At 46.6% G+C, this 14,526-nt stretch overlaps 1 protein-coding gene across 1 annotated transcript in view; it reads right to left on the reverse strand.

Moving 5' to 3' along the window:
• Window positions 1-1,242: 1,242 nt before the first annotated feature.
• CCDC106 (coiled-coil domain containing 106) overlaps window positions 1,243-14,526 on the reverse strand; it is a 175,922-nt gene continuing 162,638 nt past the window's right edge. Inside the window, exon 6 of the mRNA XM_086930452.1 lies at window positions 1,243-2,966. Within this exon, the coding sequence (XP_086786578.1) occupies window positions 2,650-2,966 (317 nt within the window). The 3' untranslated portion in view covers window positions 1,243-2,649. The remainder of the gene's footprint in view (window positions 2,967-14,526) is intronic.

The following is a 14,526-nucleotide window of genomic DNA, read 5'->3' on the forward strand; positions in this document are numbered from 1 at the left end:
CAATTTGAACAAAGTTGCAAAAAAAGATGTTTCCTCTATTAGGTCTGAAAATTTTAAACATCCGTAAATTGTTGTTTCTCTACCTTTTTACTCTAGATCATATTCTTTTATTATTATACTGCTTTTTGATACGTTAATGTCTTCTTCATTTATTACTACCATGCAATTTTACTCGATCTTCAGTTCTTGTATCATATTGAACTCTTTTCCCTTCTCTCCCCCTAAAATGTAAAAATTGTAAACAGCTTTCTACTCTGTTTAACCCCTTAAGTGCTGCGTCGGTGCGTTGGCCGACGGCAGCACTACCTCCCCAGTGCTGCGCACGACCATTGGACGTCCATTCAGCACTGGTTCCAATGGACAGCGCAGCACTGGGGAGGGATGTTTACTAGCATCTATGAGGTTAATTTTGCCTTTATTTTTGTTGTTACTCATGTTATGATAATTTGTATGGCTTTTTTCGGCAATTCTATTTTGGCTCAATAAAGCTTTTTAAACATAAAAAAAGAAAGTAAGTGCAGATTCAGTGGCAATTCAGACTTGAGTGCATTATACAAATTGGCAATTGTATTGTTAATTGACGTCCTCCACGTAGGGACAGGTCACATACTGGACATTGAGAAATCCCTCTATAGACTAAGAGATAAGGGTTGCTTTTGTAGCAGGACGGATTGGCTAATCTCACCCTAGGCCTCAAAGCAATCTGGAGAGAGCCATAAAAAACGTTAGTATAAGCACATGAATGGGATTGTTGTTGCAGGAAATTAACACTCCTGGGAACTGTCAGACCCTAGAGCATTAAGTTGTTTTAAGTTCCCCTTGAAAACTGCGTATAAAACCGATTTGTTTTTGCAATATCAACACATATTATTGGGAAAGCCAACAAATCTTCACAGGGACAATCGGACAGATATGCTATGCTTGCTCACTGAATGCAATATAGGGCTAATACAAAAATATTTTTCAAGGCTGCATTTAGGTCCCATCTAACCCTTGCATGGACTCATCAGGTTGTCACCTTTTACCTGTTACTCCTTGTTAATGCAGTGACACAGGAGACCAAATCTGCTACAGCGTACTTGAAGTCATGTAAGGATCACAGTTGGACTGAAGCAGCATCAACAACCAGAACATTGCTGTCGACAAAGTCCACCTGCTACAAACCACCGCAGGCACCTTTGCAGAATAGGGTCCGGTCCTAGGACCAGCCTTTTGCTAAGACAGCAACTGAAATCTGAGTGGTAAAATGTACAACACTAGATTTATTATTACATAAATCATCTTATATCAATACAATATAGAAACAAATATATATAATTGAAAATGGATGACATACTTTTGTGTTAGATTGGAGGTCTCTACAGTTTCTGTTCTCATCCACGATTGGTGAAATTGCACGATAGTAACCATGGGTAGTGGGGACAGAGATATTCCAATCTATGACTAGTACACAAACATGGTTACGGTACAACCTGTTCTAAAGTGAGTTTTACAGCTGAATGGATAAATAAGATGGCAGGAATATAGATCTTCTGAACAGAGGGAAAAACGTGCTTTCTCTTGAAAATCAATTATACATTATCTAATAACACCCTGAAAAAATGCTCTAGATTTAATTGACTTAAATGATGCTGATTGTCAACGTTCATGGTATAAATATATGTGAATACTGTACAAAGAAATCAGTTAAGTGTCTAAAAGAATATTCTATGCATTCTGATTATTTGGTTAAATTATTCACATACATATACCTCAGCATATGAATTTAGCTATTAAACAGAGGTCGAAATTTAATTTTCTATTCATAAATAACTTCATAATTCTTGTAAAGTTCAGTAAATATCACATATGGTGAGTTATGCAGGATATCAGTTTCTAATACCAGGCATGAGTAAGATGGTCCTACCTCACCACATGTCTGATCCCTGCTAAGGTGTGTGAAGACAGTGTGGAGTGTGCCCGGGTAAATGCATACTTTATAAACATTGCTTCAACCATTAAAGCGATGACATGAGTTTGAGTACTAATACAACACCAAAAGCATTGCAATCCTACTCAAATAGATAAAGAAAATAAAAGCAGCATACTATAAATGTTTTCTTACCCCCAACTGCTGATGTTAATTTTAAAGCAGCTTTACAAAATAGACCCAACACTTTTTCAAATCTCACAAATTCTTTTAAGTTGCGTAAATGGGTCTGGTACCTTAAGAGCACCAACAGCAGTTTAAAAGAAAGATAACCTGAGTGACCTTGAGTTACAATAGTTCCTTGATTCCAAAAGCACACCAGACTAGAGACAAGTCAGATAGCAGCTGCCCACAGATGATCTAACCGCATCTGGGAACACAATACCCACCCAAATTGTAAAGCGCTCTGATACCCACCTGGGTCAAGTTTGTGCTATATAAAACTTTCAAATAAATAAATTAATAATGTAGGTAGGAAATAAAGGAGTACGCTTATATCTTATATCAATATAGTGGTCATCACAAAGATGTATTTCTCATTCTAATTCAGAGAATTATAGGTTGGTGGTGTAATGAAATGTTGGGTAAGTATCCTTGCCAAAGAAAAAAGTAAAAAGACATGACCAAACACTAGAGAATTATGTGGAGAAAAACTTCCGCAGAGGCATCTATTGAAGTTATCACCGCTTGAAGCGGTAGGTGATGGGCAGCAGCAGTTTGCTTTTCTTCAGTGCTTGGACCTTCTCGAGAGTCTCTTCATCCAAGGCCAAGAAACACCGCCGAGAGTACTCCAAGAGACGCTCCTTACTGGAATCAAACTCACCAACTTCTGCCAGTTTCTCAGGTGCTACGATCAGCAACTCTGCAATGGGTGTAGTGAGGGCGACAGTGTTGCGGTCTACACGATGGTGCTCAAATGCTCGGCTCATGCTCTGCAACTTTTGGAAAGTAGCGAGTATCTTCTTGTAGCGGCACAGGACACCGTCTGCATCTTTCACTGTAACGGAGGTAGCATGGGTCAGAAAAAGGTGAGGGAGTTGCATGCAAAAAAAACCACAAGGAAATATAAAGACAAGCACAAAAAGGAAGCAAAAGTGTAAAGGAGAGAGAAGGGGAATGAAAAGAAGTGTATAAAAAAGATTAATAAATGGCCAATAGTAACATGATCAAAGAGTAATGTGTGAAATATTGGTAGAAAGCTAAACAGAAATGCAAAACGATGAACAAGAGCAAACAAATAAGATATAAGCTTCGAAATCCAAATGTTACTCTTAAAAGTACTATTCAGCTGGCGCACAAAAAGACTGTAAATTGCTTACACTCAAACAAAAGCCACGATACAAACCAGGTAGCTCTATGTCATTCACCCCTCTATGAATGTTAATTTCTGAACACAGTACTACAATTTAGCACAGAATACTAACCCTTAGAATTTCACAAGTCATTCTCTGCTCAATCAGAGCTGCACATATTACCCTGAAGGCCAAAATCCTTATAGGATTATCAAATGGTAGCCAGTGCAGAATGGATCAGCCCCAATCTTACAATGTTTAAACTAAATTAAGCATAGTCCCCCTGTTCACCTTGTCTGCAAGAGCTAACTATAATAACCCAGTATACATTTCAAATTGGCACTGCTGTATAATACAGCTTTATATAATCTCCCTCCTAATTTCGAACTGCAATTCTTGGAAATATCAACAGCCCATTGCTTTTAAGATTTTGTGTTAATTAGTGCTGGAGAGGAGAATGGACATCCAGACGCAAATGTATCACCAGTATTCTGCACTGCCACTGGAGATCCAGAGTGTAAAGCCAGTCGGAGAGCTCCATGGTATATCCAAGACAATGCTTCCAGCTGTCCCTCTGTGGATGTCTCTTCTTTCAGCTGTATTCAAGGCCCACTGTTTCCTGATATTAAGGTTTTGTAAAACCTACTTGACTGCACTGTAAAAATACAAATGGTGGCAACAGCTGGAGTCTGTACCACAACTACTTTAAAAGTGCACCAGTCTGTGTTTCCTTCTCTTCTACAACACGTCCAGACCAGTGCAGCACAATATCCCTTGTGTGTCTGAAGAACTGATGACGAGGAGCAACACTGGATTTTTAAGATGTCTTGGTGTTAAATCACCAGCCGAACCTGAGCTTTTGCAGGGTGGCTAGTGCAGTTGATGCATCAGCAGTACGACCGAGGTCTTCGAGGCAGGGGTAAGCTTTCTTCCTGAAAACCTTTCCATTCTATCCAATATTGTTTAGCAGCAGTGTAGTACAGCCTTCAACAACATTTTTGTTTAAACAATTCCAAAAGACCCATTTAATGCCTCATTAGCCAGACTGTGACATTGCCCATCTAAATCAATCATGACCCCTTGCTTCATTCTATATTTCTTGTCACCAAGGTCTGAAGCAGCCTGGTGCAGCATGAGGCGTTGCATAATAATGCATACATCAGCTCATTACTTTATTCGCTATAGAGTCCTATTGTTTCTACTGATTTGGACTGAAAGCAAGTTGCCCAATGTCCGCTGTGAGTAGCTCTTTAAGTTGTAGTTTGCAAGTACCCGTTTACAAAGAAAACAATCATCGGCATGGCGATAGGTGTCGCCTTTTGGGCCTTATAAGTATTGAGCCATGCAGCACATTATCCTGGGTGGTTCAATTATAGCTTAATTTCGGAATATGTGAAAGGTTATATCAAGCCGAATTTAGAACTCATGGATGCTCATGGCATTGGGAGCAGATACGAGTGGGTTGCAGTGGTGTAGGGGCATTCAAGGGAAGCTTGCAGAAAAAAGGAACACATGGAAGCTTGCATCATTGGGAGTAATGTCAGGTAGCTTGCAGTGGTGGCAGGGCAGCCAAAGGAAGCTCGCAGAAGTGAGGAACGTGTGGAAGCTCGCAGCATTAGGAGCAGTGTCAGGTAGCTTGCAGTGGTGTTGGGGCAGCTAAGGGAAGCTTACAGAAGTGAGTCCCCATAAGCAAATATACAAAATCATTCCCAAAAACAAAAAAATATAGAGATTCGGGGTAGAGTACTTGGCACAGTCCCCCTTATATTCCTCTAATTAAGTACTGTCCTCCACTTGTGTTTCTAAGACAGAGTCAGGCAAAAAAGAGTAGCCTTCTCCCACCAGGGAGCCAGATTGACACCTCATTGAGATTAAATCACTTGCAGGCAAGGCTCTGCTCCTGCTATTGGTTCAGGAGGCACATGAAAGAGAACAAATCCAGCAGCCAGAGCAGCATTTCACTTCAGGCCGTGCGAGGCTGGAACAGAAGAGCGAAGAGGGATGGAGTGAGCACCAGGGGCAGACATCCTAGGAGTGTTCTGTTACGCGGGAGCTGAGGAGACCGTAGGGAGGAGATGGAGGGTGGTCGAGTGAATAATTATTTGTTTATTCTATTTCCCAAAAACAACCCCTCAAAAAATTGCTTGTATAAGAAATGGCCCTCCGTAACATCCTGTAGCAAACAAAAGCAGTTTCCCGTTTTTGTGCTTTCACTTGCACTGCGTTGAGTACACAGTTGGGGCGCTCAGGAAAACAAAAGGGGGGAAGGGGTTAAGGGTGGACGCATGGAGGGAGGGTAACTAAAAAGGCCCGGCTCCAGGAATTTTTATTTGGGTAGGCCAAGGGTGCTTTCGGGAGCGGCGGGGGGTGGGGGGGGGGCACTGCTGCAGTCACGGCCGGCATGACCGGGGAGGGGTCGGGGGCTGTCGCGCTAGGATTTAATTTAATATTATTATTTTTAATTAATCAGCATGAAGAAGGACAGAGTGTGCATGACTGGTTTGGGTGGCCCCAGAGCACAGATTAAATAGTCTTTACCCACTCCTCCCCTGCCCTGCTCGCACAGCAGCCCGCCCAACCGCAAGCAAACATAAAATGGTAATAACTGAAAATTATTACAATTTTATGTTTCTGCTTCTCGCACTGTGAGAAAGCAGCGGGGCAATGTTCCTCTGCCCTAGGGTAGGGGCCGCCCCTGCACTGCGGCTCAATTTTTTGCTTCTGGAGGTGGCCACAAGCCCTAGATTACTTCACATCTACTTGCAGTCACATGATACCACAGATTGATTCTGTGTGTATACAGAGAATGTGGAGAGTTATTTGAAAGTAAGAGCAATGTCTGGACCTAACTGCAAACCCTCGAATTCCAGCAGGTCAGGCTTCAATACAAGTCCTTGAATACCAAGCATATTGTAATAGTTGAAGATTAAGGAAGTCCCTATTACCACACGAAAGCCTTGAAATCATCGTATTAGAAAGGCTGGCTATTTACTTGTTGCAATTTGTCCAACACTTATTTCTCTGCACATACTTAACTTAATACATTTTACTTTGTTGTCTTTCTTTTGCGATGTACTTTCGAAGATGCAAATTCTTTAAAAACAGCAACGCATTTGGAAATGAGTATTTTATGAAAACTGCCAGCATTTTTCACACCGACCGTTTCAAAACTAGCAGTCCAGTCATAAAGGTAACCTTCTATTATTCTTTGAAAACTCCCTTATAAACTCATCCATACATAGGTTTCCGCGAGCTCCTTTCTCATGTGCTAAAATAGTCAAATTAGGAAAGATAAAGCATCCATCTGTAATGCAATACAGCAGAATGAGACACCCATCTAGTTGTTGAATTGCACAATGTGAAACTAGAAATCCTGGGATAAATCCTAGCTTCCATGCTGGACAAAATTGTGTGATCCTAGCCAAACCTTTATTTCCCTGAGCCTCCTTTATTCATCATCACATAAGAGGGCACCTTCAAATACATGTGTTCTAGATGTGCACTGTACAAAACACATTTTCTGTGAGAACAAGCCCGAGCAATCATACATCAATTGATGTATGAGTGCTCGGGCTTGTTGTCACTTGTAAGGTAAATCCCTAGGGGTCACATATCGGGAGTATGGGTGATTTCCTCCTCCCTTGAGCACCCTTGCAACTATTTACGAATTAGGATAATACAGCTAAGAGTGAGCAGCAACACCACACAGGGCCCTATCACCCAACATGGAGTTTATTTTAAAACTTCTGTTTGATTTAGTCTACTATAATAGTGCTTCATCTGCACTAAGAATCTAAGCCACAAGTAATAATAATAATAATACTAGTATTTATAAAGCGCGAACAGCTGCCTCAACTAGGAGGCGTCCCGGCGCTGTGAGGGCTTGACAAGAAAGCTAGCTGGGAGTAAGGCACACATAACAACAGACTCGCCTTTAAGTTTACTAAGGGCCATATGTAAAACCTTTTTTGCAGTCAAAAAAGGGCAATTGGCCCGTTTGCGACTGTAAAAAAGGGTGTTTGTATGTGCAAACGCTATTGTGCAAGACTGTATTAGGTAGGGGCCTTCAAAGGGCATCCCTTCCTAATAGCGAGCCGCATTTGTATGTATCATTGTTTTGCAACGACAATTGATGAAGGAGTCACCAGGGGATCCCTCCCTTTTTGTGAATGGGTGCAAAAATATTTTCTAAGAGCAGGCAGTGGCCCCACGGACCACTGCCTGCTCTTAGAAAATGAAACAAACATTTCATTTTTTTTTCTTTTTGGAAATGTATCCCATGTAAGGTCCCTTTGATGGGAAGAGGAGGTTTTTGAGTTAGAAGTATAAGGCAAGTAACCCTACTCAGCCTCCCTCATTGCCAGTCTTCAGAGAGAATCTCTCTTCATTACTAACTGCATAGATCCTGGACTCTGCAGCACACTCCCTTCCCGGCCTGATTATCCATTTTCTACCATCCATCTCCTGTGCACCTTAGCTCACAGCTGACCTTGGGCCCCAGCCCCATAGCAGCCACCATCCAACTCCATTTTCATTATTCCTGGTAAAAAACATTAAGAAAATTACCCTCAAACTTAAATCATTGACTATAACAGTAAAAAGATATGAGCACACACCTTAAAATATATTCCACAGAGGCCCTAATGACCTGACTGCTAATTAAATAAACAAAAATAGAAATGCCATGACAGGGCAGGCTTTAGCGCTGGTGCAAATGTCTTTATTGGTGCCCCCACCTCTGACCTCTTTCTCCATAGATAGCTTTACTACCACCCTCAAACAGTGCTCTTCATCTCTCCATAGCCCCTCTCCCTCATGCCTTCCTCCTCGGATGTTCACACTGCCACCCTCCAACAGTGCCCGACATCTCTATTTAGCCTCTCCCCCTCATGACCTCCTCCTCAGACTCCATTACTACCACCCTCTACCAGTGCCCCTCATCTCTCTGTAGCCTCCTAAACCCCATGACCACCTCCTCGGATTCCGTCACTGCCACCTTCCACCATTACCCCTCATCGCCCCATAGCCCCTACCCCCATTACACCCTCCTCGGATTCCTTCACTACCACCCTCCACCAGTGCCCCTCATCTCTCTGTAGCCCCCTACACCTCATGACCACCTCCTTGGATTCAGTCATTGCCACCCTCCACCAGTGCTCCTTATCACTCCATAGCTTCTCCCTCTATGGCCCCCTCCTCGGATGCCCTCACTGCCAAGCTCCACGAGTGCCCCTCCTCTCTCCACAGCCCCTCCAACTCATGACCTACTCCTCAGACTCCCTCACTCCTCCACCAGTGACTCTCATCTCATCGTAGCCTCTCCCCCTCATGACCTCCTACTCAGACTCCCTCACTACCACCCTCCACCAGTGCTCCATACATCTCTGTAACCCCTCTCTCATATGCACTTCATTAGTTGTATAGCACTACTCATAGTGTAGAGTGTCACAGTACTTTACATCGTGCCCACATTATGTAAAGACAATCAATCATACAAGTATGCAAATCAGCCTATAGGGAATGTCGCATAAGCCAATGAGGATTTCCAGGAGTAGGAATCACATGTCATCCATACTGGTGGGCAGTATGTTTTAAGAGAGTTTGGTCTGGAGAAGCACAAACACAGAAGTTAAAGCATACTCAAGTGGTGGTGTGGTGGTGGGGGCTTTACTGATTAAAATGTATGTCTGTCCTAACTAACTCTTTATAGAAACATTAGAATAATAAAAGACTGGAGAAATATTAACTATACATAAGAAGGGGGGAGGAGCTACGCGGGCATCCAAGATGGTCGCGTGAGCAGAGAGCTCCCGAGACCCGCGCCGCCCTTCTTTATCTATCCTACACTTATCCTGATCATTTCGACGGGCTTTTGAAGTGCTACTCTCACTGATGCTGACGATCCTTTTTTGGTCGAAATCGGACCTCGGGGACCATTTTTCTGTCGTCTTCAACTTTCTGGCCTGCCCACGGACGCAACCGGGGACTCGGCTGCCTACTATGGCCGAGCTGTAATGCAACAACAACGGCTGCCTGGCATCTGGCCCACCGGTGGTGTACCACTTTCACTTTCGGTTTCCGGCCTCATTGTCTCTGTCTCCTCCTACTCTGTCTTCGCCTGCTGCCCTCACAGTGCACACTTTCCATCCTTGGGCTGGCAAGGAGGCCTGCGGTATTCCCTCTTCGAACTACACTTCGGAGTTTCTGGATTTTTCTCCGTCCCACTGCCCCTTTTGGGTTCTCGGCCGCCACTGATTGCAACATGGCGACAAAACCTGAGGCCGAAAAACGCAGGAAGACTGTAACCCGGGGGGGGGGGGTGGGACCGATCCAGTCCAATATGATCGAACGCTACACCCAGCCGAGAGGCTCCCCCGGTGTCACCAGCGTGGGCGCTGAAGGACCTCAAACGGACATGTCGTCTTCTTCTGAAGTATCGCTCCAAGACCTATTGGCTGCCATCTCTGGACTTAAGGCCGATATGAGTCAGCAATACGAAGCCATCGTGTCCAAGATAGACATGGTGGCTGTGGATGTTACTCTTATTCGGGCCGATCTAGCCAAAACGAACGAGAGGGTGAAGGCACTAGACCTGAAGGCGTCGAGCCTGGTGACGGACATGGCGGAGGCGCAATCTGAGATTGGGAATCTGCGTGCCTCGCATGATCTGCTGCTTAAACGTATGGAGGACTACGACAACAGGGCCAGGCGGAACAACATACGCCTAGTTGGAGTGCCGGAAAGTGATGGTGCTGCCTCGATCGATTTATTGGTCGAAGAACTTATCGTTGCTAAACTTGCTCCGGTTGGACTCAGTAAGTTCTTTGCCGTAGAGCGCGCCTATCGTTTTCCAGGAGGACAAGTGAAACCAGGAGGCCCGCCGAGGCCTATCATTGCAAGGCTATTTCACTATCGAGATAGAGACGCTATCCTGCAGGCCGCCCGTAAACACGGCCCGTTGAAATATGACAATAACTCTATCTCCATCTATCCTGATTTCACTCCCCAAGTGCAACGACAACGATCTGGGTTTCTCGGAGTGAAGCGTCGCCTGAGAGACCGGGGACTGAAGTACGCCATGTTGTTTCCAGCCCGACTGCGGATTGAGTTTAGAGAACGTGCCTACTTTTTTGATCAGCCGGAGCGTGCTGCCGACTGGTTGGACTCGTTGCCGACAGATGACTCTGAGAGCGGTGGCCCTGGTGGTGCGGAAGGTGGTGCAACGGCCCAGGAGTAATATGGGCCCCCGGAGGTCCGGATTGAGACTACGTACTGTACAGAGTAAATTAACTGTGTGCTCTATGTTTATGCCCGTGGCGGTGCGGGAACGGGTGATTTCTCCCTTCCTCCTCGGGGGGTTCTTTGTGTAGATCAGATGGGGCGACAGGCACACTGCAGTTGGGGGTGGCTTTTTAGTCAGCAGGGGTGCAGGGAGGGGGGTGTTGTAACGGGTTTCTGTTTGGGGGCTAGTTTCTGGGGACTTGGTTGTGTTTCGTTTTGTTTGTTATGTTTCATTTTTCATGGTATTTCACTGATTGCAATTATTCCGGACTTGGGGTTGTGGAACGGGGTTGGGGTGGATTGCCTTTGCCGCAATGGGGGGGGGGTGAAATGCGGGTTCTTTCTTGGAACGTCAACGGGTTGGGTGACAGGATCAAGCGGGGCATTGTGTTACAATTTTTGAGGCGCCATGCCCCTGATGTTGTGTTCCTTCAGGAGACCCACTTAATCGGAAATGCTTGTAAGGCCCTCGACCGCCGGGGTTACCGCCTGGTCGCACATGCTGGTTTCACCTCTGGGTCCCGGGGTGTGGGTATCATGGTGAAGTCCTCCCTAGCTCTTGCTATTGACGAGGTTATCCTTGACGACCGCGGGCGGTATGCTGCTGTCTCCGGGAGGTGGGAGGGTAAACAGATTGTGCTGGTTGTTGTTTATATTCCCCCGGGGCTGCAGGCTACCACCTATGCTGATCTTGGCAGGACTCTTCTTGGCCTTCCTGATGGATTGTTAATCTTGGGCGGGGACTTCAACTCTGTTATGTCTGGTGAATGTGATCGGCTTCCCCCTAGAGTCCTGCTGCCGTCCCAGATGTGGCTTAATGAGATGGCTGATACTTTTGGCCGGTGGATGTTTGGCGCTCACTACACCCTACACTCCTGCAGTATACTTTTCACTCTGGTGCGCATGGCAGCCTCTCTCGTATCGATTATTTCTTTATGTTAGCTTCCACTCCGTCCACTGTCCGGGAGGTACGACATCTTCCCCGGGGTATCTCGGACCATTCCCCCTTGATGATTAAGATTTCTGTGGGTGGTCTATTTGGTAACAGGATCCCCCCGGTCCCTTCCTGGCATTTCCGAAGCCCCCGGCTCCGCTCAGATCTGGTGAAGGCAATTGATTGTTACTTTGATGAGAATGTGGGCTCGGTCACCTCCCCTACTGTTCTTTGGGAGGCCTTCAAGACGGTTATCAGGGGTTCCGCTCTATCACTCATCGCTGCTGAGCGTAGGGTAAAGAGGGAGGCTGCTCTGGCTCTTGAAACTGAGATCACTGCGCTTGAAAGTGAGTTGGGTGGGGATGACACGCCTGCATTGTTGCACAATTTGGAACTAAAACAAGCTGATTACAAAGCTTGTGTCACTGATGCTGCTAAATTGATGCGAGCGAATCAACTAGGCCGACTGTATGATGTGGGTGACAAAGCTAGCAAGCTCCTGGCATGGCTGGATAAGGCTGAACGAGCGAGTCGTGTTGTGCCTGTCATTGTTCGCGAATCCGGTGAGAGTGTCTCCGACCCTGGTGAAATTGTTGATTGCTTTGTGGACCACTTCCGGAAGGTTTATATGCCTGTTAGTGATCGAGATGAGGCTGATTCCAGGCTGCTACTGCGAGATATCGCCCTGCCTACTGTTTCAGATGAAGATGGTCTTGTCCTGGAGGCCCCTTTTACCGTTGATGAGATTGCCCTTGCTATCCGATCTTTACGCTCGGGAAAGGCGATGGGCCCGAATGGGCTGCCCATTGAACTTTACAAACTTTGTCCGGACAAGATGGCCGCCCATCTGCGCAACATGTTTCTCGAGGCGGTTGAGGCTGGAAGCCTCCCCCTCGAGCAGCGCCTAGCTACCATAGTGGTCATTTATAAGGATGGCAAGCCTCGTGACCGCTGCACCTCCTACCGCCCCATCTCTCTGCTGAACGCGGAACCCAAAATCCTGGCCAAGGTTCTGGCCAATCGGTTGCTGAAGGTGATTTGCGACTTGATCCATCCGGATCAATCCGGTTTCATCCCGCATAGGAACACGGCCCTTAACCTGCGTAGGCTCCACAGTTTTCTCGCGAGGGCTCCAATTCTCGCCGAGCCGGCAGTGGTCGCCTCCTTAGACGCCACTATGGCTTTCGACACTATCGAATGGCCCTATCTCTGGGCGGCTCTCGCTAAGTTTGGCTTTGGTCCTAACTTCATCGCATGGGTCAGGCTCCTTTACGAACGACCATTGGCTCAGGTTGTGGTAAATGGTAGATGCTCTGAACCCTTCCCCTTAGGCCGTGCCACGCGTCAGGGCTGTCCGCTCTCCCCGCTTCTATTCGCATTGGCGCTTGAGCCCCTTGCTGCGTGGCTTCGGTGGGAACCCTCTATCAAGGGGATCCGATGGTCTCCAGATCTTGAGGATCGTGTCTCCTTGTACGCGGATGACATCCTTCTTTATCTTACTTTCCCTCAAAAGTCGCTTAACGTCCTCTTCGACGTTCTTACGTCCTTTGGTAAGAACTCGGGATTAGTCATCAACTGGACCAAGTCCTGTGTTTACGTTATAGCCGGGGCGCTGCCGCCTCTGCCTCGCAGGTTTCCCATATTGGTAGCGACTGATGGCTTCAAGTATTTGGGGATCTATGTCTCTATGGTCTCTTCTGTCCGCTATGAGCGGAACTTGTATGCTCCGCTCCGCAGACTCAAGCAGGACGTGCGACGGTGGCGTGAATTGCCCCTATCCCCATTGGGCCGAGCTGCACTCTTTAAAATGATGTCGCTCCCCCGGTTTCTTTACGCCCTGCAGAATTTTTTCGATCCTGTCCCTGCTCGCTACTTCCGTGAGGTTGAGAGTTTACAGCGACAACTGATTTGGGATGGTCGTGCCCGTATTGCCTTGTCCAAGCTCACCCTCTCATGGTATGATGGTGGTATTGCATTGCCGGATATTAGACGCTATTACTGGGCCTCACACCTGAGCGCTATCAACCATGCGACGTACGCTTCGGAACCTGCTCCCGCCTTTGCTTTGGATAAACTATTATTGCCCGGTGGCAACTTTAATAGGGCTCTGTACTCAAAGTCACCCTTTCGACTCCTTACAGGCCCGACGAAGTGTGCAGTGCGGGCTTGGAGAGATGCTACTGTGGCCACGGGCTGGGGTGGTAGGCTGACGCGTATGACGCCATTGTATGACTCGGATCGGTTGGGTAATCTGTGGAAGACGAAAGGATTTGAGAAGTGGGACATGATTGGGATCAGTAAGGTGGAGGATCTGTGGGCACGGGGCGCTGTGAAATCCTTTGAGGTATTGAAATTGGAATACCGGCTCGATGATAGGGAGCACTTCCGATATATGCAGGTTCGACATGCCCTGTCCTCCGTCTTTCCCTTTGGTACCGATATCCCGCAGTCCTCCCCTTTGGAGGATCGTGTTTTAGACGGCCATGTCCCCGATAGCACTATTTCCCTAATATACAAAAAGCTTGTCAACAACAGGGCTGACCAACTTGAGAAACTTCGTGCTTCCTGGACGGCTGATGGGCTCGAACTCGATGACGAGGACTGGCAGTCAGCTGTATCCTCCCCTAAGGAGGTGGCTATCCCGGCTCGGCTTCGTTTTGTCCAGCTGAAGATCCTCCACCGTGTGTATCTGACCGGAATGCGTCTGGTACGAATGGGTTTGGTTTCGGATGGACGGTGCAGGCGTGGATGTGGTTTGGATGGTACCTTCCTTCATGTTCTGTGGGAATGCCCGATGATTGCAGCCTTTTGGTCTAGAGTGCATGATGTTATGGGTCGTGTCACCGGGATCCCCCTCCTTCCCGAAGCACGACGTTGCCTGCTCAATGTGTGGGAACCGTTGGACTGCAATGCTGCCCAGACGCTTTGGGTTACTCTGGGCAACATGGTCGCAAAGAGAGATATAGAGCAGCTCTGGGGCTCCCCTAGATTACCATTGCTCAGTGCCTGGAAAGAGAACATGGACTGGTGCATGTTCCGAGAAAAAACTG

Source organism: Lissotriton vulgaris, chromosome 7 (assembly GCF_964263255.1).
Source record: "Lissotriton vulgaris chromosome 7, aLisVul1.2, whole genome shotgun sequence".
Taxonomy (NCBI): domain Eukaryota; kingdom Metazoa; phylum Chordata; class Amphibia; order Caudata; family Salamandridae; genus Lissotriton; species Lissotriton vulgaris.